The 23,612-nt window shown below is 56.8% G+C and overlaps 1 protein-coding gene across 3 annotated transcripts; it reads right to left on the minus strand.

Moving 5' to 3' along the window:
- Positions 1–23: 23 nt before the first annotated feature.
- On the minus strand, positions 24–21,365 carry LOC133357744 (protocadherin gamma-A4-like). Of its 3 annotated transcripts, none has more exons than XM_061575842.1 (7): positions 21,058–21,365; positions 13,553–13,650; positions 11,675–12,589; positions 7,376–9,292; positions 6,396–6,445; positions 4,673–4,917; positions 24–3,603 (listed from the first exon to the last, which is right to left on the minus strand). In XM_061575842.1, the coding sequence occupies exons 2-7, from the start codon at positions 13,640–13,642 to the stop codon at positions 2,921–2,923; spliced, it is 3,900 nt and encodes a 1,299-aa protein (XP_061431826.1). In that variant the 5' UTR covers positions 13,643–13,650; positions 21,058–21,365; the 3' UTR covers positions 24–2,920. The 3 variants fall into 3 exon arrangements, with proteins under 3 accessions (XP_061431826.1, XP_061431824.1, XP_061431825.1); XM_061575840.1 differs by having other exon boundaries at positions 7,364–9,292; XM_061575841.1 differs by having other exon boundaries at positions 7,364–9,292; positions 13,553–13,671.
- Positions 21,366–23,612: the final 2,247 nt, after the last annotated feature.

Below are 23,612 nucleotides of genomic sequence, written 5' to 3' on the forward strand. Positions count from 1 at the left end.
ACGGACAGTTGGTAAACGCAATATTGACGTGCATTCATTGATAAGTTTATTTCCTCATAACCACGTCGCCAAAATCACCATCACCCAATGACAGACCATTGCAAAAAAATGTTCGATAATAACAAACATGATGAATGCGTTAAAGCCTTGAAGTTAGCGGGCCGTGAAGTCGGTGCCGGATGAAGCCAGGGTGGGGCCTGTAGCATAAAGGGGCCCTACATTTTAAAAACACATTAAAACACACGCATTTTTAGCTTGCATAGTAAATTAATTGTATTTTATCATTTGCAATACAGCCAAATATTACACCCGGTCGTTCATAAAAGTCGAAGGCGGTATAGTACTATAGTAATAGAACAAGTGCAGAATCACTGAACCGGAATTGATGGCTTTAAAGCATTTAGCACGGGGCCCTTAGCTACATTTGGAGTCACTTTTGCCGCTGGGATAATCCGGCACTGTTTGTCGGCGCGGGAGATCAGCAAACACAGTCGCAGGGGGCAGAATCAATCGCACTGACGGAGTCAATCGGCGTGACCAAGAGGCTCACTTTATTGAGTGGCATTCCCAGCCTGCAAAAGCGTTCCAGTCACGTGGTGGTGCCCAAACACAACACGAAACTCGACACAAAACAGAAAATGTCAACGGGCAACGTTTCGGTCAACGGCCCTTCTTCACGGCGCACGAGAAGCGTTTGTTCGTAAGAAGAAACCGCCGCCCTCGTCTGGCTGCTGTCGAGCCCCGTGAAGTCGCCTTTAATGGCACGGCATTTGGCCATGAAGTAGGCCCGTGTCCTGAAACGTTGCCCATTATATTGTTTCACTTTCAAGGCACCGCGGTTATTCAATCGCCCTCCGTTCGCGCTGCGGTTACAAAAAAAACGAAACAAAAATCACGGCGATATTTTCATCGGTGCGAGAGTAGGGGTATAAATACAGTGAGAATGTAAATAGGTGATTAAGTGATGTCGAAGAATACGAAGATATATATAACAAATATATAAGTAATAAATTAGGGTTGGGAAGTTGACTTTATACAGCCATGCGAATGCAGGTCGTGCTAACGGGGAGCGGGGTAATGGACCACGTTTCTACAAGAGCCTTCAGTAGGCCTCATGTTCACTTGTTGACACTTCGTGTGACAACGATGATGATGACGATGACAACGATGATGACGATTACAACGGCGATAACGATGATTATGACGATGACAACGGCGGCGATGACGACAATGATGCCGACGACGACTACGGCGGCGACGATGATGACGATTATGACGATGAGCGAATGAGCGTGGAAGGAACGCCTCTGCGTCAAGGAGGTCGTCCCGTCCACACTTCAGATCCTCACCAACCCACCGCCGTCCACCTTTACAAGTGTGCTAAGCTTTGTTCTCAGGCAAACGTAGCCGTTGTACACACACTGCACTTGCCCGATGATTGGTAAACACTTCCTTGCGCAGGCTGTTGGGGCAAGTGCTGTTCGCGAGCGCCTATGAAGGCCGGCACGGCATGCGAGGAGGTGGTGTGGCCAACACCACGCCCGGCCGCCTTTGTCTCCCTAGTGGTGATGTTTTACACGTAGCACGAGGTACTCATTTGAGGCTGAGTCGACCTAGGGGAGGCCCAGAACAGATTCAGATAATGGTCTTCCTTAACGTGAACCGGCGCTCTCCACGTCACAGGTGCCGTGTTTCACCAATCATCAGGCGCGGTCGGCGTGCGACTTCAGCCGTGTTTGAGCGGAGAGCCAACCCCAGTGTCGCCCTGCTTCTGAAGGAGCAGGTCACATGATGGCAGTACAGCAAGTGGGTTTTGTGAACCATCCCCTCACGGATGAACCTCGCAATCCCCATCGCCGTGGCGTTAGCTTTCTCTGGAACTTCCCAATCACCAACCACGCGGAAGCCAAACTTCAGCAAGTTGCCCCGTGTAGCAGGACCCTCCTGCACAACGAGTCTTGAGCCTCGGCGAGGCTGACCTGGATCTATATAAAGTTGCGCCGCACAACAACTTAACAACAATTACGTTCGCAACCACAACGTTTAATTGCAGACCCACGGCGATCCACTGCTGGATGAGGGCCTCCTTCCCCCGTGCCGGTCACGGGGTATGTTTGTTTGACCATATTTCACCACGCTGGTCGGTCTGGCGATGGTCTCGAGGGGGAATGTCAGCCATGCCCGGCGGGCGTGGGGGGGGGGATGTGCGCTAATCGCAGCGCCACCGCTCCCCACGTCCAAATTGCGTGCAAGGATATCGTGAGTCATGTGGACATCACCGGAGCGATTTTTAACCAAGACGCGTTTCGCTTTACGCGAGTTGGGTGAGCGCTGACGATAAGGGGGGGGGGGGATTGGTTTTCCACGTCCCGGTATTGAAGGAGGCGCTCGCTCGACTGGCCCTGAGCCAGCGGTTGAGCTTTCCACGTTCCCATGACAAGTGCCAGTCTATCCATAGGACAACACACACAAACAGTGAGCACTCCGCGCATTATACAATTTAATAAATAATCACCGGCACGTCAAATCTGTCTGTCCTGCGTGGGAAGTGTCGTTCTTTTTGCTCAGTCCATCATTGGCCATGTTGGCCTTCCAGACCAACACTCAACAGAGGCAGCGTTCGTCTTCAGTGGACGATCACGTGGAGAGGTTTTCGACCGCTCTTAAGGCTCATCGGCAGAGCGCAGGCCGGCTAAACCACACAAACAACAACAACAGCAACAAATAACCCGAAGTCAGTGTGCTCGCGCTGGAGAAATCGTCGCGGCAACGTTGCCGCACCGTCGGATTGAGCGTTGGACAAAATGTGAACGCGTGAGCCGTGGCGGCCATTGCCGAGCGTCCCACATTGAAGCGACGACGACGACAAACATCAACAAACCGGCATTGCCACGCGACAGCAGCGAGCGAGCAAGCCGGCTCACAGCGCCAGCGCGTCCCTCGCCCCGCACGCCGGGCCGCCCCCGGCCGCCCCCCGCGCTCCGTCGGCACCGGCGGCCACCCCGCAGCGGTGGAACCTCACGCTCCGGCCGCCCCTTCCGTCGCCTTCGCCGCCGCCGCCGCCCTCCTCGTCGGACGAAGAGGACGACGACGACGAGGACGACGAAGTGTGCCGGGACGCGAGGGCCTTGCCCGTGCCATCGGCGAGCGTGCCCGAGCTGTAGGCCTGCATGCACTCGCCGATGAAGCGGCTCATCTCCGGCACGGCGGGGTTGACGAGCGAGCGGCGCTGGGGCCCCGAGTTGGCGCGCTTCACGTGGTGGTAGCGCGCCGTCGCGTGGTGGCGCGGGATCGGCAGCTCGTCGTCTTGCGGTTGCTGCTGCTGGTAGTAGTTGTTGTTGTGGTAGTTGTTGTTGTGGCGAGGGTTCGACGCGGACACGTCTTGGTGGGAGATTGCCATGCGGCGCCGCCGGCCGCCGTCCGCTTCCGCCGCGTGGCCGTGGTGGTGGTGGTTGTGGTGGTGGCGACGGCGCTGGGCGGGAGATCCGCCGGGAGTGGCGGCCGCCGAGGCGCTGGGCGGCGTCGGCGTGGGGCACAGGCAGCGGGCGTCACGGTGCGGCATGAGCTCCCACGTCGGCGTGGTCGCCTTGCGCCGCGCCAGGTCTGGTGGGGGAGAGACGCGGGAGAAGACGTTCAGACGGACGTCCGTTCAGTCCATCGCACGGACACACAGACGCGTGGACAAACGCACGGACGAACAGACGCATGGACGGATTGGCGAAAACCCCCTCGATCGGCCGCCACCGTCGTCACGTGGAGTCCACCTCGGGCCCCACTGGCGGCTCGCCGACGCTGCTGACCCTAGACGCCCCAGGCCGGCGGCCTCCATCCCAGACTTTCCTCGCTGCCACACGCGAACCGCGCCGGTACGAGGCCATCGCGCGTTTCCCGCCGGCCCATCTCAGTGGAAGGAGGAGCTGGCGCCTGCCAAGCTGCGCTGGCTCGGCACGGCCTCGGGCCAGATCGGTTGCGCAGTTTTTTGGGAGGTTAGATTGGGTAGGAATAAAAGTGTCGTGAAACCCGCCACCACCCGACATAGCCAATTAGGAAGGTTTGTCACGTCAACAGAACGTGCCAATTCGTTACTGGTTCAGCACGCCGGTGTGTTGGAGAGTAAACCGACAACATTTACAATTGGTCGCGAAAGCTGATGTGTTGAACTAACTAAGCTCCATAAGCATCGCCATCTAGCACCACTTTCGTTACCGCTGCCACCACCGCTACCACCACCGCTACCACCGCCACCACCACCGCTACCACCACCACCACCGCTACCACCACCGCTACCACCACTACCACCGCTACCACCACCGCCGCCACCACCACTACCACCACCACCGCTACCACCGCCGCCACCACCGCCACCACCACTACCACCACCACCGCTACCACCGCAGCCACCACCGCTGCCACCACCGCTACCACCACCACCACTACCACCACCACCGCTACCACCGCCGCCACCGCTGCCACCACCGCTGCCACCACCGCTACCACCACCGCTACCACCACCACCACCACCGCCGCCACCACCGCTACCACCACCGCCACCGCTACCACCACCGCTACCGCCACCGCTACCACCACCGCCACCACCACCGCCACCACCACCGCTCTCAAGCGTTATCCTATTATCCGGGTCCACCACTCGGCCTTCTGTCACCGCACGTACCGGGGCGCAGTGGCCGTGACGAGCAGAGCGGCCCGGCGCCGAGTGCCACGCGGCGCCCTCCGGCGGCGCCGTCGGCGGCGGTGACCGGCGGCGGCGGCGGCGGTGGCGGCATCTCCGCCGCCGCGCGGATCCCGGCCGCGGCTCCCTCCGCGTCGCTGTCCGCGTCGCCGGGGTCGCTGTCCCGTGGGTCGCTCCCGCGGCCGCTGTCCTTGCCACTGATGCCGTCCGCTTCGGTGCACACACGCCTGGCTCGCGAGACACGGGGGGATGCGATGATGACGACGACGACGATGATGACTACGACGATGACGAGCTGCCTTAAACGAACCGTAGCAACAACAACGACCAGGGACGGCAGCCTTCTTTAGGGCCTCGTCGGACCAGAGAACGACGCCAAAAGGTGAACAGGACAAGGGCAATGCCACTATCAGGGCATTGAGAGCTCGTGGTGAGCAGCTCCAGCATGGGATCTCTTTTGCCAGTGTCGTTGTCTCATATCATTTGTCCCATCTGTATGGGATCGAGCGTTGCCTCCTCGCATGCGTGGGGTTTCTCCGGTTTGCTCCCGCGTGTTTAAACGATGCTCGCTGACAGGCTGGAAACATCTTACTGTGTAGAGAACTGCAGAGCAAGGTATAGCAATCGAGTTTACCCTTTCTGGCAATAAAGCACTGTCAGGAAAGGTCCCACATTGCAGTTGATAGCGCACGCTCATTGCCTCGTAGCCTTCCAGCTTGGTCTGTGGTTCCACAGCGGCGATTGTGAGATGCAATTTTCACGAACGATGCCGCCGTTTAAAATTAATCACGATGTTTTTTAAAATCTTGATTTGAAGCTTTCGTGACTGCAGGAATCCATACTCTTTGGTTCTTTCGGTAAAGTCACGTGGGTATACGTGACTTTACCGAAAGAACGACCGTAATTATTCAACCATCACCAACATCACCATTGCCTTCATCATCATCGACATCAACAGCTTTATCACCATTACCATCAATCGTCAAGATCATCATCATCATCACCACTGTTTTCAGCAGCAGCTGCTGTCGATGCGTTTCAGGCAATCTAAACTCGACTACGAACTAAAGTATTGAGGCGAGGCTCACAGAGTTGCTCTGTAGCTCTTGCTCAGAAGCGACCTGGCGGTCACAAATGACGGCACAACAACGATGACGACTCCCAATCACGTGGAAACTGATCGCAGCCAAATACTCTAAACGCGTGGTGACGTTGATTCCAAATGTGGAGGGAAAAACCAGAGGACCCCGAGAAAAATCCACGCGACCAAGCAGAGAGAGAGACACGCAAACTCCAAATATACAGCAGGCATCGTCAGGGTTTGAACCCACGACCTCCTGTATACCAGGCGAGGTAGTTAACATCTCACCACCATGGCGCGCCCCAAAAGAGAGAGAGACACGAGAGAGGTAAAGGTGCTGCTGTATGTTTGTTGGACTTCTTTCGCACCGTACATAGTGGCCCTACCGTGCTAATCGGAGGTGCAGGGGCAAGCGCCGAGTATTGAGTTCTCGAGTGGATACCCGCAAAGTACAACTTGACCATCGCAGTGCTAGTCCGAGACAAAACTACGACGGCTGCTACCCCGTGGTTGTTATGCCGTGATGCAGAACTCCGGTTAGCACGGCTCGCTACGTTCGGTGCGGGAGAGGTTGAACGTGCACACAAATATATAGAGACACACATACAACTCCGGCGCAATCACCTGAAAGCGTCGGTGGGAAACTTGAGCCGGTGTTCATTGCTGGGTATCAGCTGCTCACGCAGACACAGGGCGACAGCCGGGCGGGCGTCATGGCCACGCGGCGACACAACGGGGACACGGCGCAAAGGTCAAGGGGCCATCGTGGGGCCAATGCCGCCGCCTCCGCAGCGCAGGGTCAGGAGGCCGCGTGGCCCTGTGACCGCAGCGTAGCGGTCAACTCACGGCCTCCTCGCCTCGGACAACTCAGCTTCAAATGAGTACCTGGTGTTGCGGTGTGTCCCCCCCCCAATATCTATGATAATGACGGCCTCGTCGTACGTCAATGATCGACGCCGCCTTACTAAGGCATACATGGCAGTGTTGTCTTTTCATTCTGATAAAGTCCAACGATGACGATGATGAGGACGATGTTGATATTGTCACTCAATGTGTGACACCACCATCACAGTTTATCGCTACACATCACCGCTACGAACGCGTGAGCGAGTTGTACCCCCACGCAACGGACGGAGCCAACCGTGCTACTCGGAGATAACATTGACACTGAACGTACGATACCATCATCACCATCATCACCATCATCACCATCATCACCATCAACATCACCATCATTATCACTATCATCATCATCATCGTCGTCATCACCTCGGTGCTACCTCTCCCCCGTATCTCTCACCGTCTCTCACCCCGTCTCTCTCACCCCGTCTCTCACCCCGTCTCTCACCCCCTATCTCTCACCGTCTCTCACCGTCTCTCTCACCGTATCTCTCACCCCGTCTCTCTCTCACCGTCTCTCACCCCCTATCTCTCACCGTCTCTCTCACCCCGTATCTCTCACCGTCTCTCACCCCCTATCTCTCACCGTATCTCTGTCACCATCTCTCTCACCCTGTATCTCTCACCGTCTCTCACCGTCTCTCTCTCACCCCCTTTCTCTCACCACGTCTCTCTCACCCCGTATCTCTCACCGTATCTCTCACCGGCGAGCCGTACCGCGCCGCGGCGCCAGCGGCCGCCGCCGCTGCGCTCGTGGCCTCGTCCCAGCAGCGGAAGGTCCGCATCGACCCGCGGGCCGCCCCTCCGAGCGCCGGGTAGCACGCCGGCAGCGACTCCGTCTCATCGGCCATCCAGGCGTGCTCCCGCGCGATGTCGACCTGCGAGCCTCCCCCCCTCCCGCCCGACGTCTCGGCCAGCAGGCGGGACAGCCGCTCGAGCGAGGCCCTGGCCCCGAGGCCCAGCATGACGCCGGGCGGCATCGGCGCCCCGAGGCCCAGCATGACGTCGGGCGGCGGGGCGCCGACGCCGCCCGGCTCGGACGACGAGGGGAGGCCGCGCTCCGCCTCTCCGCCGCCGCCGTTCTTCTCGGGCTTCCGGCAGTACGTGGTCTCGGCGGCGCGGCAGTTGTAGGTGCGCATCTCCTTGTTCTCGCGCTTGCACACGACGGCCACCACCACCATGGTGATGAGCAGCACCGAGCAGACGGCCGCGAGCGCCACGATGAGGATGAGCGGCAGCCCCATGAAGAGGCCGCCGTCGTCGTCGTCGTCGCCGTCGTCGCCGCCGTCCCGGTGGTAGTGCGCGGGGATGATGTCGGTGAGCACGACGTGGATAGTGGCGAGCGACGACAGCGACGGCTTGCCGTGGTCCCTCACCTCGACCAGCAGCTCGTGGCTGGCGCGGTCGCCCTCCGCGAAGTCGCGCGTCGTCGCCAGCTCGCCCGTGTCCCCGTCGAGCCGGAACAGGCCCCCGTCGTTGCCGCGCAGCAGCCGGAAGGCGAGCTTCCCGTTGTCGCCGGGGTCCTCGTCCACGGCCTGGATCCTGGCGAGCTGCGCCTCGGCGGGCGTGCTCCACAGCGCGTACACCGTCGCGTTGCCGCGCCGGAGACGCGGCCGGGAGACGGCTGGCGCGTTGTCGTTGCGGTCCAGCACGTCCACGGCGACGGTGGCCGTGGCGCTGAGCGCCGGCGAGCCGTGGTCCCGCGCCACCACCTCGAAGCTCAGCGACTGCAGCCTCTCGTGGTCGAAGGGGCGCAGCGCCCGCACCTCGCCGCTCCGCTCGTCCACCGACACCAGCGCCGCCGCGGGCAGCCCGCCGGCCTCGCCCGCGCCGATCGAGTAGCTCACGCGGCCGTTCTCGCCCTCGTCGGGGTCGCGGGCCGACACGGCGAGGATCGGCGCGTTGGCCGCGTTGTTCTCCGACAGGGACGCGCGGTACGACGGCGCGCCGAACCGCGGCGCGTTGTCATTCTCGTCGGCGACGATCACCGTGATCTCCTTGGAGGACTCCAGCGGCGGGCGCCCGGCGTCGCGCGCCACCACCGTCACGTTGAAGCGGCCGGCGCGCTCGCGGTCGAGGGCGTCGCTCGTGACGAGCGCGAAGCCGTTCTCGAAGGACGGCCGCAGCGCGAAGGGCCCCGCGCCCCGCAGGACGCACTCCACCCGCCCGTTGTCGCCCGCGTCGCCGTCCGCCACGCGCACGAACGCCACGAACGAGCCGGGCGGGCGCGACTCCCCGACGGTGACGACCGCCACGTCCGGGGAAGACGGCGCGCCGGCTCCGGCTCCGGCTCCGCCGCCGTCGGTCGGCGCCGAGACGAATATCTCCGGCGCGTTGTCGTTGTCGTCCAGCACGGCGACCGTCACCTTGCAGTGCGCCGCCACGCCGTCCGGGCCCATGTCGCGCGCCTCCACGTACAGCTCCTCGACGGCGCGCCGCTCGCGGTCCAGCGGCGCCGCGAGCCGCACAACGCCCGAGAGCGGCTCGATGGAGAAGAGGCGGCGCGCGCGCTCACCCGCGTGCCGGCTCAGCGCGTACGCCACGCGCCCGTTGGTGCCCTCGTCCGGGTCGATGGCGCGCACGCGTGCCACCTCGGTGCCCAGCGGCGCGCCCTCCCGCACCTGGGACGACACGGAGGGGGGGTGTACAGGAGGGCGACCGTCAATTGCCGGCATCGTCTCGAGCCTCACGGATTTCCGCGAGGCTCAACCGGGACGCGAGGCTCGGCACGGCTCGGGGAGTCGTTTTTTCCACCGTGCAAAACCGAGCCATGCCACAACTTCACGAACTTCTTTTGCACCGTGCGTAGCCGACCGTGCTAATCGATGACATGGCATCTGTGCGTGATGCACCAACCATCGCTGCTGCTGCTGCTGCTACCTGAGAGTGCTGCTACCACCACCTGCCCCGGTCATGTGCCCCCTTAACCAGTGACGCGTTAGAGAAAACAAATATCGAGCTATAAATTCCAGATGATGTTATCACAAGCCGAACGACGCTGGCTACTCCGGCGTGACACAGCGCCGGAGTAATTAATCATGACAGGAAGCCGTCTCTCGTGCACACATTTGTGGTGTTTTGTTTGCAGATAACGAACGTGACCTAGGAAGTAGGCGGAGTGATTCACGTCTCCGAATGAGGATCGTGACGAAGGCCACGCGATTCATCATCGGCGCACGATGGTGCGGGATGTGTGTCATCACCGCGAGCGGATTCGCACGGCGCACGTTTCGAGGAACGAGACGCGAGTGGGAAGAAGGCCAAAGTCCGCGATGGCCAGCTGAGCGACGGGAGGAAGTGGCCGCTACGGCCCTCCCATGGCGACCCTTGCTGCACCCGCTATGGCCGCCCACAGCAGTGCTCCTGCTTTGCGAGGCCCGCGGGGCCACTGGGCGGCCCCCGGTGACCTTTTTAGTGCAGCCCCTGACGTGCGGCACCCCGACAATGCACAACACGCGCGGCGGCCCCTCGCACCGCTGATGTCTTATCGGCGAAAGTGCCCCCCCCCCCCCTCTGAAATTGAGTGTGGAACGCTGGCGCGCTCCGCAGTCCCCGGACTGGAGGACAAATTCGTTGCTCTGGGAACTCCCTGGACGGCAGCCTGCAGGCTGCAGGTAGCAGGCTGCAGGCTGCAGGCTGCAGGCTGCAGCAGGCAGCAGGCAGCAGCAGGCAGCAGCAGTCAGCTGCGACTTCCAGCGAGATGTCCGCACGGACCTGATCGTTCGACGCTCCAGCGGCACGAGCGAGAGGAGCTGCTGCTACCTGCTGCTACCTCCTGCTTCCTGCTGCCAGCTGCTGCTGCCTGCTGCTATTGTTTGCTGCCTGCTGCCGGCTGCCTGCTGAAGCAGCAGATAGCTCGGCCGCATTTTTCTTCATTACGCGACAACTTCGCTGACGTGGATTTGCGCCGGGTGGAGAAGGGGTGTTACGAGACACACACACGCACGCTACTGTTTGCTCGCTCCGCGGCGATCAGACCCAACCGAACAAAAGAATTACCAATCCGTTTGCAGTCGTTTGGTCAATCCGTTGCTGGCTGAAGGCCTCCCCCCCATGCCGTGCCGAACCAGGAATCCATCTCGGGTTTTAGGTCGGTCCCGCGCATTGCGTAGCGGCAGAGCGGCCGCATCTCCGCGACGGATTCCTGCCAAGTTTGCTACGCTGCCTCACGGGCCTTCGTCTGACCCTGGGAGTGACCCGCCGGGCCACGGCCACACCGAGAGATGAGGCTCGGCTGCGACGCAAGCGGCGTACGGATGAGTGGGATGAAGTGATAGATAAACAGCGTACGAGAGAGATGAGAGAGAGAGAGAGAGAGCCCTCCAGGGGCCTAGATAGAGATCAGTGCGATGTACGGGAGATAAGAGGGAGAGAGATGGGGGAGAGACCTGGAGAGGAGAGATATAGATCAGTGAGATGAAACAACAGATAAACAAGAAAGAGAGGGAGGGGAGGGAGGGAGGGGGGTTGGTGAGCCGCAAGAGTAAGGTAAAATGAGAATGGAGATGTCGCGACGCCGGCTCTCCGACGTGCCGCCTGCCGGCACGCGGCCGCTTTCTGTGACGCTGCCCGCCCCCCCCGCCCACCGTACAATGAAGGGCGTGCGGTTAATTGTGTCGTAGCATCAACGGCACCGCCGCCCAACGCTGCCTCTGCCTTCCCCACCCCCTCCTGCCCGCGAGCGGCAGCCCCTTTATGAAGGCCGGCACGGCAACACGACTGGGTGGCCTCCCTGGTGGCGATGTTTTATGACACAGCGCACCAGCGGAGGCCCACGGATCGGTTCAGCGAATCGTCACCGGTGCCGGTGGTGGCCGGCGATCGAGAATCGGACTTGGGTCTCTGCCGCGCCGCCGCTTCCCGCGCGCAGGGGTCAGAGATAGGGGTCATGGGGTCAGAGATAGGGGTCATGGGGTCAGAGATAGGGCTCATGGGGTCAGAGATAGGGCTCATGGGGTCAGAGATAGGGGTCATGGGGTCACGGTCAGCGAGCGGTGCCCCACCTCGACGCGGTAGTGCGGCCGCTCGAAGGCCGGCGCGTTGTCGTTGGCGTCCAGCACGCGCACCACCACGCCGCACACGCCCACCCGCGCCGGGGAGCCGCCGTCCGTGGCCGTGAGGCGCAGCCGGTGCTCGGCCTGCCGCTCGCGGTCCAGCGGCCTGCGCAGTACCAGCTCGGGGAACCCTCCTCCTCCTCCCCCGCTATCTCCGTCTCCGCCGTCGTCGTCGTCTCCGTCGTCGTCGTCGCCGCGAGACACCCTCAGGTAGAAGGCGTCGCTGGCGCTGGCGTTGAGGGCGTAGCGCAGACGCGCGTTGGGCCCCGCGTCGGCGTCGTGGGCCGCGGGCAGCGCGAAGCGCGTCCCGGGCCGCGCCGACTCGGACACGGCGACGCGGGCGCAGCCTCCTTCTTCTTCGCCATTGTCGCCGTCGTCACCGTCGTCGCCGTCGTCGCGCCGCGAGCCAGCATCGAAACGTGGCGCGTTGTCGTTCACGTCCAGGATGTCGAGCACCACGCGCACCGCCGAGCGCCGCGGCCTCTCCAGCACGGCGTCTAGCACCACGGAGCACGCCGCCGGCTCTTCCCGGCCGGCGGCGGAGGCGTCGGGGCCTCCGACGGCGGCCGCCGCGCCGGCGAAGAGAGACGCCGGCGGCGGCGGCAGCGGCGGTGGGGCGACTTGGGCGGCCGCGGCGGGGCAGAGGGCCTCGCGGTCGAGGCGGCCCAGCGACACGAGCTCGCCCGTGGCCTCGCGCAGGCGCACGAGGAGGCGCGGCGAGGAGGAGGCGGCGCCGCCGGGGCCCGGCGGCGATGGCGGCGGCGGCAGCAGCCGGAACCCGCGGTCGCGAAGCTCTCGTGGCGTCAGCCCCAGGGCCTGGGCCAGGCTGCCCAGCACGGAGCCGGGCGGCTGCTCCTCCGGCACCTTGCGAGGGCGGGGGGAGGGGGAGGGCAGGTGAGGGGTTGAGAGGCGCCAGACCGCCACTGACCCAGCCGCTGGGTTCTAATCCAGGCATTGGATGGGGTGGGCTGTGCGAGTGGAGTCTAAACGTACCTCCTCTGGCCTATTGATTACCGTTGGGCAATCCAAATAAAATCTGCGATGCACGTTGGATTGCCTGTTGACAGTTCCCCAGATTTCGCACGTAATTTGGATGATCAGTTTTTTTCATGTAGCTGCTGCTGCCCCAAAAGTCTTTGGAACCCACCCGGTTTGTTTCTTGGCATCTCCATTCTACTGCCATCTCTCTCCTCGTTTAAACCGACACTACGGTTAAAATCACTAAAGTCTGAGCGTGAAAGTGATTTTACAACCAAATTGCTATTATTATTCTTCACTTGTTTTTTTTTATCTGTAAATTGTGGAATGCTTTGATGTTGCCTGGCAGCCGAATCACCCTTCAAAAAAGCGACTCTGAGCTCAATGGGCTATCCAGGGCACCACAGTGGTGAGATGTTAACTACCTCGCCTGGTATGGGGGAGGTCGTGGGTCCGATCCCAACCCTGACGCCTGCTGCTGTATATTTGGAGTGTGCGTGTCTCTCTCTCCCCGTGGTTGCTTAGAATTTTTCTCCGGGTCCTCCGGTTTTTCTCTCCACATTTTAAAACGTGCATTGAGGTTGTTTTGATTATTTTGCCGCTTTAAATGTTCAAATTATGGGCCACTTCGTTCAAACTCTCATTTGTGGCCAGGTCGCTTCTGATAAATAAGCGAATGTCTCAGTGGCCCTTATCTGGCAAATTAGACATCGTGAAAGATTCATAGTCATAATATTTCTGATTCCGATGCATGTGGGTGGAACTTGGTTCAACGCCGTACGTCGCGGACCGTGATAGTCGGTGTGGGGAGAGTGGGGGGGGGGGGGGCGCCCGTGCTCAGAATCGAACCTGGAGCCGCAGTTCCGTGGGGCTGGCGTGGCAGCAGAGTAGCGTGGCGAGGCAGAGGGACACGAGGCGGAGTCCTCGGGCTGCTGCCATCGCTCTCCCTGGAGTCGAGAAAGAGAAATCTGTCATTTAAACAGGAGGCGGGGGGGGCACATAAAGCAAAGCAATGGGAAAAAAACCGAAATGATGAACGAAGCAAAGTGCCGACTACACCGAGCATCTTCTTGTTTCCTCTGATCGTACAAAAAAGGAGAGAGGGAGGGAGCGAGGATGGGAGGGAGGGGAGGGAGGGGGAGGGAGGGGAGGGAGTAGGAGATGGAGAGCGAGAGGGGGGGGGGGAGATTAACTTGGACTAAGCCCCAACAATTCCAGCCGCTCCTCCCTCCCTCCCCCCCACCCCGTGTGTGTTGTGACAACACCGCGCGCTCTGCAGCCGTCCGTCTCCGCGCAGTGAGAAGGAGCGAGAGCCGCCCCACCCTGCCCCATCCACCCACCCTGCCCCATCCACCCACCCACCCACCTTGCCCCATCCACCCACCCTGCCCCATCCACCCATCCACCCACCCTGCCCCATCCACCCACCCTGCCCCATCCACCCACCCACCCACCTTGCCCCATCCACCCACCCTGCCCCATCCACCCATCCACCCACCCTGCCCCATCCACCCACCCTGCCCCATCCACCCACCCACCCACCTTGCCCCATCCACCCACCCTGCCCCATCCACCCACCCTGCCCCATCCACCCACCCTGCCCCATCCACCCATCCACCCACCCTGCCCCATCCACCCACCCTGCCCCATCCACCCATCCCCCCACCCTGCCCCTGCCCCCCACCCTGCCCCATCCACCCATCCACCCACCTTGCCCCATCCACCCACCCTGCCCCATCCACCCATCCACCCACCTTGCCCCATCCACTCACCCTGCCCCATCCACCCACCCTGCCCCATCCACCCATCCACCCACCTTGCCCCATCCACCCATCCACCCACCCTGCCCCATCCACCCACCCTGCCCCATCCACCCATCCACCCACCCTGCCCCATCCACCCATCCACCCACCTTGCCCCATCCACTCACCCTGCCCCATCCACCCATCCACCCACCCTGCCCCATCCACACACCCTGCCCCATCCACCCACCCTGCCCCATCCACCCATCCACCCACCCTGCCCCATCCACCCATCCACCCACCCTGCCCCATCCACCCATCCACCCATCCCATCCACCCACCCTGCCCCATCCACCCTGCCCCATCCACCCATCCCATCCGTTCATTCCTCTTTCTTGGCGCATCGCCCCCAAGGTGGCGGGGCAAGCCACCGTGGAGTGGGTCGCGGGCGCGGTGCTAATCTGAGCAGGAAGCCGCGTCTGTGCGAGTCGTGGGAGGTGACCTGGGCAGGTGGGCACAGTGCCAGATTATCCCGGTAGCAAAAGTGGATGCACGTGTAGTAGTAGCTACTACACGTGTAGTAACTACTACATGGTAGCTACTACACGTGTAGTTCGTAAAAGTTGAAGGCAGTATAGTACTATAGTAATAGAGCAAGTGCAGAATCACTGAACCAGAATTGATAGCTACTACATCGCTACATGTGTAGTAGCTACATATGTAGTACCACATATGTAGCTACTACATATGTGGTACTACTGTAGTAGCTACGGGCCCCGCACTTTCAAGGGCCCCGCGCTAAATGCTTTCAAGCCATCAATTCCGGTTCAGTGATTCTGCACTTGCTCTATTACTATAGTACTATACCGCCTTCAACTTTTACGAACGACTGGGTGTTTAAGGTTAGCGATTTGTCGTATTATCTGGCTGTATAGCAAATGAAAAAATACAATTACTTTACAATGCAAGTTAAATATTCGTGTTTTGAATGTTTACGTGTTTTTTGTATTTTATTTAGGGCCCCTTTATAACATCGTGCTACAGGCCCCGCATTAGCTTAATCCGACACTCGGTCGGCATGTGTTGATGGTTGCGTGTTGAATGTTGGAGGTGGGTGGGTGGGTGTCGAGATGGGCAGATAGGCGAGTTGACATGTAGGTGGGTGGATACGTTGGTCAGTATGTAGGTGGCTGGCTTGGTTAATACGTGGGTGCGTGGATAAGTGTGGTTGTTAAGTGGACTGGTGAATGGGTAGGTGTGTGGGTAAGGTTTGGGGCAAGTGCTGTTAGTAGCGAGTAGCAGCACCCATGAAGGCCGGCACGGAACCTTTGTCTCCCGGACCACGATGTTTACTACACACAGCACCAGGTACTCATTTGCGGCTGAGTCGACCTAGGGGAGGCCCACGACCGGGTCAGATGATATAATCGTCACTTTGTGTTGGTGGCCGTGAGCGGGAATCGAACTCGGCTGGCCTAGTTAGTAGCGCTGACCGCTACCAGACCGCTCCACCCACGGCGTGCTGTTAGCGAGCACCTATGAAGGCCGGAACGGTACACGAACGAGGGGGTGGGTGGCCAGCACCACGCCCGACCGCCTTTGTCTCCCCAGTGGCGATGTTTACACACCGCACCAGGTACTCATTTAAGGCTGAGTCGACCTAGGGGAGGCCCAGGACCGGTTCAGATAATCGTCACTGGTGTTGGCCGTGAGCGGGAATCGAACTCGGGTCGCCAGGTTCATAGCGCAGCGCGCTAACCGCTACACCACCGCTCCCCAGCGTCCCACACCGTGTCACAGACATGCCCATCATCAATAACAATAACAACCACAGCCATAATTCCCACACAATGACCCTCCGTCAGCACTGATTGAATTTGACGCAGCATTGTGCATTGTTCCCGTTCAAGAAAGCCACTAAATTTAAGCTCAAAGGTAAATGATTGTCGCGGGCCTTTGACTGGATTCTGTAATTGTGTTTCTCCCGCAGGAAGGAAAATATGTGAGACATACTCGTGAAGCTGAACTCTGCAGTTAGGGGATCACACCTCGACACTGTGCACAGAGTTACTGTGTGTGCTGTGACAGCCGAGGGCTGGTGGATGTCACGTGGAGACGTTTGCTCGCTGCTGTAATTTAGACGTCAGTCACCAGCTCTTTGCAGCCCAGGCCTCGCTCACATCTCAACACTTCTTTGCTCAAAAGTGGACAAGTAGCTCTGGGCTACGTACGACATAATAACAATTATTGTATCACGATAATGACGATCACGTGCTTCATACGTCACAGAATGTGTGCATCGCCGCACTCGGGCGATGCCACATCACGTGGTCATCGGCGTCGTCCGGTTTTTTGTGTGAACGGCATTGAATGGCTTAGATCGTAATAGTCGCCGCTTGTTTAGCTACCAACAACAACAACAAGAACAAGAAAACAGACATGAAATAAAAAAAAATCCTGGCTAAATAGTTGTGAGATTAAAACAAACGACGATTAAAATCCGTAAATAAATAGCTGTTACCGATTCGTCAGACTGTGTATTTATACGGCAGGAGGAATCCCATGAGCTATAAAGCTCTTTAATGACAGCTGTTCAGGCCAGAGACGAGTCAGAAAGTAACACCAACAAACAGTTAACAAAAAACACAACAAAGTAGTTGCAAAGTAAAGGAGAGGTTAGCGCATCGCAATGTGTTTTTTTAGTGAACTACATTTTTATTTTACCAAGTAAAGCCGATTTCACCACTCCGACGAGCGCGGTTGGTTATGCACGGTGCTAAAAGAGGTTCAACCTTCATGCATCAGACTCAGACGTTCATTAACTGTTATCACTATTTAACGATGTTTATTTTTGCCAGCCGTAAGGCCCCCAATGGGCTGTGCAGCTCTATCTTTTTTGCAGAAGCGACCCATCACAAGTGTTTTATATTTATTTTATTTTATTATTTCCCTTCTACGTGACTTTACCGAAAGAACCAAGAATATGAATCCCTGCAGTCACGAAAGCTTTAAAACAAAATTTGACGTTTAAGTGATTATAAATGTATGTGTATGTATGTGTAGGTACAGCTGGTGGTGCATCTGCCAGTCATCTCAGTCAGCCAACCCATGGCACTTGCTGGGTCTGTCCCGAGACCTCTAGCACCTAGCCTGGCACAGTAGGGGGGTACAGCTGGTGGTGCATCTACCGGTCATTTCAATATCGCTCAAGTTAATATCGCTTCGATTTGCATTGCCTAGATTAATATCGCTTAAATTAATATCGCTTAAATTAATATTGCTTAGATTGATATCGTTTAGATAGATTCATATCGCTAAGCGTAATATCACTTCGATTAATATCGCTTAAATTAATATTTCTTGGATTGATATTGTTTAGATTAATATCGCTAAGCTTAAAATCGTTAAGCTTAATATCGCTTAGATTATTATAGTTTAGATTAAAATAGTTTAGATTATTATAGTTGAGATTAATATGTTTTAGATTAAAATAGTTTAGATTAATATCGCTTAGATTGATATCGTATCGCAGAGAGAGAATGACATTACAGAAACTCTCCCACCAAGCGAAGCCAAAAGTATCACGATGCTTTTTTACCCCAAGAAGGGTTCTGTAATTTTTTCGGTGTTTGACCAATTCATTGATCGAGTCTAACATTTAAGATAAATGTATACATAAGTCGAAAGATAAACTAAACGCGCTGTTAGCAGACAGTCAAAAGGGTTCTTTTTGTTGCTTTTGAGCATTCCATGACCCACAGAAAACATTTACCGACAAAAAGGCTTTGGGGATTAAAGCGGACCATTACCGAACGCTGCCCTATAATAATGCCGATGAAGAAAAGATGATGATGATGATAAACCCAAAATTACCGTTCGTGTGAATCTAAAGGTTCCGGGGGTCAATTGGCATCCGCTTTGTCACAGAAAGCCGCGTGACGGCACGTGCGAGGTGGTTACCGGCGGTAATTGCCGTCAATTGCAGCCCGCGAGAGAGTGGCTCTTCATGTCGGGCTGACGCAAAGCAGAGTTGAGCCGTGGTGGCCAACCTCGTCTGAGACATACCACCAGCGCTCCAAGGTTCTCTGTTTACACAAAGGCGGCTGATTGTTGCAGGCCGCCCCTGAGCGCGTGCACACAGCCAATGTCGGATTATCCCAGTAGCAAAAGTAGCCACATGTGTGGTAGCTACTACTAGATATGTAGCTACTACACATGTAGATATGTGGTAGTAGCTACTACATGTGTAGTAGCTACTACACATGTGGCTACGGACCCCGCACTTTCAAGGGCCCCGCGCTAAATGCTTTTCAAGCGATCAATTCCGGTTCAGTGATTCTGCACTTGCTCTATTACTATAGTACTATACCGCCTTCAACTTGTATGAACGACTGGGTGTTTAAGGTTAGCGATGTGTCGTATTATCTGGCTGTATAGCACAAATGAAAAAATACAATTACTTTACTGTGCAAGTAAAAAATTGTCTTTTAATATTTACGTGTTATTTTTTAATTTAGTGTCCCTTCATAACATATGCTACACACACAGAGATGGACCCTTGCACATCGACTTTGAGGCCACGCGTGGCAACATTCACACGGCCCTATCAGCCCCCGTACGGGGCACTCAACAGAAACAGTCAGGCAACCCGACTATTCACAATCAACTGTGCAGAACCAACTATGCACAACTAACTATTCACAGCCGACCATTCACAACCACCTATTCACAACCACCGAATCACAACCAACTATTCACAACTGACTGTGCACGTGCCTATTTACAAATTGGTCATTCGAAAATATATATTTTTTTAAATTGAATTATCATCAGCCGCTCGCCCCACACGGTGTAAACTATTAAGCTATAAACTATTTTACGATTGAAACGATTGTTTTTATTTTACCAGGTAAAGCCCACTGAACCACTTAGCTCTTTTTCAGAAGCGACTTGGTTACCACAAACAATGGCCCAATCATCTGGCTTATCACGTGGGGATCTATAGCAATAGACAAATTCTCTGAAGTCGTGATGTTGAGTCTAAATGTGGAGGGATAAAAGCTAAGGACCCGGAGAAAAATACAGACGACCACGTAGAGAGAGAGACGCGCAAACTCCAAATATACAGCAGCAGGCGTCGTCAGGGTCGGGATCGAACCCACGACCTCCAGTAGACCAGGCGAGGTAGTTAACATCTCACCACCGTGGCGCGCCCCGAGAGAGACACGAGAGAGGTAAAGGTACTGCTGTATGTATGTTGGACTTCCTTCGCACCGTACGTAGTGGCCCAACCGTGCTGATCGGAGGTGCAAGCGCCTCCAGCTCCAATATTGAGTTCTCGAGTGGATACCCACAAAGTACAACTTGACCATCGCAGTGGTAGTCCGAGACAAAACTACGACGGCTGCTACTCCGGTTAGTACGGCTCGCTACGTTCGGTGCGGGAGAGGTTCAACGTGCACACAAATATATAGAGACACACATACAACTCCAGGTACAATTAGCACGCAAAGACAACGCAATTGAATGATCACGCGTTGAACAAACCCAACGCGTTCGTCATTCACATCGCTGTGCGTGGCCTAAAAATAATACGATGATATAACATACGACGTTTCGGGAAATGGCCCTTCTTCATAGCACTCAGACTGCAGAGAGACCAGTGGAGAAACAGAGGGGATAATATGAGTTGGAGACCGCTGTGGTGGTGAGATGTTAACTCCCTCGCCTGGTCTACATGAGGTCGTGGGTTCGATCCCGACCCTGACGCCTGCTGCTGCTGTATATTTGGAGTTTGCGTGTCTCTCTCCCCGTGGTCGTTCGGCTTTGTCTCCGGGTCCTCCGGTTTTCCCCCCTCCACGTTTAGAATCAACATCGCGCGTTCAGAGTATTTGACTGGCTCTCATTTTCCCCGTGATTGTTTTCTTGTAACAAGTCCGAGAAGTCTAACTAACACTGCTTGGCTTGAGTTGCACAATGATCTTTAAACCGCCTATCAAAGTCAACTCACGCACTGGTCTTTGTTAGTAACATTAAATAATAATCCTAATAACAACGACGTCTTGAGCGTATTCGTCAATGATACGGGGCTGCAGTTGCCCTTCTTCGTCGCACGTGCACGCGAAGGGCCAGTGCCCGAAACGTCACCCATTATTGTTAAGACTGCTTAAGCATCAATTCCCAAAGCAGCAGCAGCAAGTCTTCAGATGCTGCTTCTTGCGGCCGTCTGGAACGCTCTCTTCCTTCCGACATTAGGAAGCCACAGGAGCTGTGCGCTTATAAATCATCATCATCATCATCTTCGAGCTTCGACAAACTAATTCCTCTAGCTGCTTGTTGTTGTTTGTGTCCTTCCCCCGCACCTCCGATTAGCGCCGCTAGCCACGTACGGTGCAAACGAAGTTCAACATACGGTACATCCATAGTTGCAAAAGCCACTGTTTCCTAATCACGAGACATTTGGTGAGTGAATGACACCGCTGCAGACAGATTGACGCACAGGCGGGCGGACGGACGGACGGAAACACGGGCAGAGCTAACAATGCATCAATGCCTTCAAGAATTAATGTAAAAATGTAAAACAAAAACACACGCGCACACACATTACTTTACCTTGTCAGAGATCTTCGTAACCGCAGAGGCACGGAGATGAACACGAAATGAATCTCACGCGATGAGTGGGAGTTTAGAGGCGGGCCACGATCCGCACAGGTATGCCGAGCATTCCTCCTTGCGGGCGAAATAAAAAAAAACAATGAAATAAACAAAACTCTTAGAGGCAACTTTTCCTGTCCGACAACCCTGCGGTGCCGCAAGAGATATCGGCGAGCGATTTGTGGAGGTGCAGCTCCCGTCCGGGGCTGTTGGAGGACCTCTCCGCTGCTGCCACTGATGAGTTAGAACCACACTGACTGGGAGCGGCGTGGGCGCACGGAGGGACTTTGAGAAGGGGGTTGATGGCCAGTCACCCACCAAGCACCACCCCACGAGGAAGGAAACGACGAGCTGCAGGGCTGGGCTTGCTGTTGCTGGCGCTTTGCTGCTCGTGACGAATTGTCATTGTTCTTGTGTGCGTGTATGTGTGTGTATGTGCGTGTATGTGTCTGTGTGTGTCTGTGTGTGTGGGGAGCGGTGGTGCAACGGTTAGCGCCACGCTGCGCTACGAACCTGGCGACCCGAGTTCGATTCCCGCTCACGACCAACACCGGTGGCGATTATCTGAACCGGTCCTGGGCCTCCCTTAGATCGACTCAGCCTCAAATGAGTACCTGGTGCGGTGTGTAAACATCGCCACTAGGGAGACAAAGCCGGTCGGGCGTGGTTCTGGCCACCCACCCCCTCGTGTACCGTTCCGGCCTTCATAGGTGCTCGCTAACAGCGCTTGCCCCTACAATCTGTCAAGGCTATACGGGGGATCGTTATCTTTGTCTGTGTGTGTGGGGAGCGGTGGTGCAACGGTTAGCGCCACGCTGCGCTACGAACCTGGCGGCCCGGGTTCGATTCCCGCTCACGGCCAACACCGGTGGCGATTATCTGAACCGGTCCTGGGCCTCCCTTAGGTCGACTCAGCCTTAAATGAGTACCTGGTATAGCGGTGTGCAGTAAACATCGCCACGGGGGAGACAAAGGCGGCCGGGCGTGGTGCTGGCCACCTACCAACTCGTGTGCCGTTCTAGCCTTCATAGGTGCTGCACGTGTGTGCACGTGTGTGTGTGTGCACGTGTGTGTGTGTGCACGTGTGTGTGTGTGCACTCGCGGGGTGTGTGTGTGTGTGCACGTGCGTGTGTGTAGGGAGTGCCGCTGCGCTCCAAACCCGACGGACCCGAGTTCGATTCCCTCTCACGGCCACCAACACCGATGGTATCTGAACCGGTTCCGGGACCTCCCCCTAGGTCGACTCGGCCTCAAACGAGTACCTGGCGCGGTGTGTAGTAAACGTCGCCACTGGGGAGACAAAGGCGGCCGGGTGTGGTGGACTTCATGGGTGCTGCTCGCTAACAGCACTTGCCCCGACAGTCTGCTCAGGCTATACGGGGGGAGCTTTTTGTCTTTTTTTTGGTGCGAAAAAAGTTCAATCGCACAAAGCACGATCCAGCCAAAACCTGAATCAGCCACTCTGCAGGATAGCGACGATGCGAGAAGATAAGGAAGGAGGAGGGCAACCCCGCACAGGATCTGATGACACCCGGCAGATGTAATCGACGGGTGCCCGCTTGCCATGCCGGAGACAGCTGCCAATGCCGCCCGTCTGAATCCGAGGTTGTCGTGACCCGTGGTGGGACCGGACGCCTTCAACTTGATGATGGTCCCAGAGAACGCGGTCACAAACTACTGCACCGCAACAACAACAGCAGCAGCATCAGCCCATTATCACGTGGGATTTCGTGTCTTTTGGTAGCAACAAGTAGACATGGAAGCATTATCCTGGCTTAGTCCTCCTGATCGGTTGTTTTCCGAGACCTGACGAGATATGGTGTATGGGGGGGAGGGTGATGTTTGGTGAATGTTCACAGACTCGTTCATAGGAACGTGGAATTTCCATCGCCGGCTCGGACGAGTGCCAACCCAGTGTGTGACAAAGTTTACAAACTTTCACCGGTACGCGGTGCGCACGGTAACCACACACATTGCAAACGTTCCTATTTTGTTTGACGTTGTATTTGAAATGTGTTTCGTGTTTATATGTACACACACAGACACACACACAGGCACGCACACACACAGGCACACACCCACAGACACACACAGGCAGACACACAGACAGTTCAAGTTCAAGTTCATTTATTAGGTATAGCCCTGTGAGCCATTCGGCTCTTGAATCGGGTGCAACCGCAACAAACAAAAACATGAACAAAAAACATCTTAAAGTGAATATGTGACTAAGTGCAAACAGAAAATCAGACACACACACAGACACACACAGGCACACACACAGACAGACACACACATAGACACACACACAGACAGATACACAGACAGACACACACAGACAGACACACAGACACACACAGGCACACACACAGACAGCCACACACAGGCACGCACACACACACAGACGCACACACACAGACACACGAAGACACACACAGGTACGCACAGGAATAGTTATTGCGGCTCTGCGGTGAAGGTTCACAGTATACACAACATCGCACGCGCGTGCATTTTCT

The sequence above is a fragment of the Lethenteron reissneri genome, chromosome 59 (genome assembly GCF_015708825.2).
Source record: "Lethenteron reissneri isolate LAM-NWPU_2019-01 chromosome 59, ASM1570882v1, whole genome shotgun sequence".
Lineage (NCBI taxonomy): Eukaryota > Metazoa > Chordata > Hyperoartia > Petromyzontiformes > Petromyzontidae > Lethenteron > Lethenteron reissneri.

Bases quoted from the DNA above. Each gene is read 5' to 3' on its own strand.
- LOC133357744 (XM_061575840.1), bottom strand. From the start codon at position 13,642: ATGGCAGCAGCCCGAGGACTCCGCCTCGTGTCCCTCTGCCTCGCCACG. The intron at 12,590-13,552 runs GTTCGATTCTGA...CGCCCTCGCAAG, and splicing joins CCACGGAACTGCGGCTCCAG to GTGCCGGAGGAGCAGCCGCC. The intron at 9,293-11,674 runs GTGGGGCACCGC...GTGTCGTCCCAG, and splicing joins GGCCGCACTACCGCGTCGAG to GTGCGGGAGGGCGCGCCGCT.